This window comes from Otolemur garnettii, unplaced genomic scaffold, assembly GCF_000181295.1.
Source record: "Otolemur garnettii isolate 467f Iridium unplaced genomic scaffold, OtoGar3 scaffold00016, whole genome shotgun sequence".
Lineage (NCBI taxonomy): Eukaryota > Metazoa > Chordata > Mammalia > Primates > Galagidae > Otolemur > Otolemur garnettii.
The window spans coordinates 19,523,159-19,524,799 of NW_003852411.1; the positions used below are offsets into that span (position 1 = coordinate 19,523,159).

General features: G+C 37.4%; 1 protein-coding gene across 1 annotated transcript in view; it reads left to right on the plus strand.

Annotated features, from left to right (window-relative positions):
• The window catches only part of SLC9C2 (solute carrier family 9 member C2 (putative)), a 70,351-nt gene that overhangs the window by 30,631 nt on the left and 38,079 nt on the right, over positions 1–1,641 (plus strand). The window contains exons 11-12 of the mRNA XM_012802591.1: positions 786–958; positions 1,506–1,598. Of these exons, the coding sequence (XP_012658045.1) occupies positions 786–958; positions 1,506–1,598 (266 nt within the window). The remainder of the gene's footprint in view (positions 1–785; positions 959–1,505; positions 1,599–1,641) is intronic.

Sequence of the window (1,641 nt, forward strand, 5' to 3'; positions counted from 1 at the left end):
TGCTCTCTAACACCACATCTACCATCCAATAAACTGGAAAGGGGAAATGGGGAGGAGAGGGGTGTTAGCAATGGAGGGTAAGCAGCTTTCTTATAAGAGCACAGTCCAGAAGTTATATACATCATCATCACTCACATTCCATTGGCCAGAACTTAGTCACATGGACACACAGGGCAAAGGAACCTGGGAAATACTGTCTTTTCCCAGCAGGCCATATACTCAGCCAAAACTTGGAGATTCTGTTGGCCAAAGGAAGATGGAAAGAATAGATATTGGGGGACAATCATGAGGCTTTGCCACAATTGCCTATTTCTAAAAGGAATTTGAGACTGCTTATAATAAAATTACATAAATATGATAAAATCATAAATAGATACATTCATAGGGGAATCCAGGGTAAGGTAATCAGTGGCAATAGGGTCAAGGGGGAGAGGAAAGTAGGGGTAAGTGTGGTCCAATAATCCATGACCTGGCCCTCCACTTTCCTGATGCAGAGACCTGATTTTGTCAGGGTATCTAGAAGGGATCAGACTATAGGAGATTTATGCGTATGGGCATACTTTGGAGACATTATGGATTTTGGTTCCCGACACCAAAGTAAGGTGAATATGGCAATAAAGTGAGTGTCCCAGTAAAGCTAAAAGCAGTCACACAAACTTGTCCTAACTCTAACCGGTTACTCTGGTTTTTCCATGCAAGTGATCTCAGGATTTCCTTGCACCATCACGCAACCTTTTTTTGCTTTCCTTTGCAGTCTTCATGATTCACACGTTTCTTTGTTACAGGCTTATGTGTTATTTCCCTCCCAAGACAAATGGCCATGCAAAATGTCATCCAGCATATACAGGAGATGATACAAAACACCATAACCTTATCTAAAACAGAAAAAATTTTGACAAACGTTAATTGGACCTTTGTAGAAGAAAAAACAAAGATTGAATATGAATATATCTTTCCTGTGAGTTGATACTTGGCAAAAAATGGTTTTTTTTTTCTTTAACTTGGTTCGACTCTCTTGTTTTATTCTATTGTACAAAACCTGATTCAGTAACTAAATGTCAGAAAACTGGAAACTGATGGAGATAATTACCAATTTTGCTATTTTGGTGAATGGATGAGTTTACAAGCTGGCAGGTTGAGGGTCAGTCAATGGCCTCAGCCAAGATGATGTTTCTAAAGGTTTAGGTAATAAGTAGTATCTCCCTGTCGAAGTGTTATAAAAAGCAGACAACTGTGGTTTAGAAAGCAGGCAAGCGTAGACAGGTTTGGAGAATTCAGCTTCTAAATCTCCCCAAAGGAATATTTACTTCACCATAATTGAAAGCAATACTTCTTATATGGGAAAACGTTATTCAAATTACACTAGCAATTTATAGGCGTTATCTTAGCAATTTAAGCAATTCTGACAAGAGTTGCTGAAATCTTTTCTCCAATATAGAATCTTCTAGCTCCTAATTATTTTTTACTTATTTTTAAACTTTATCTCTTTATGTCTTAAAACTTAGTATGATGCTACCCACACTAAACGTAATGAGAAGTTCCCCACAGATGAAGTTTTAATTGAAGAAGCCAGATTGCATGTAGCTATAATACAAATGGTTGGTACTATTCATATCATCATCTTAATTTCCTTTTTTTTTT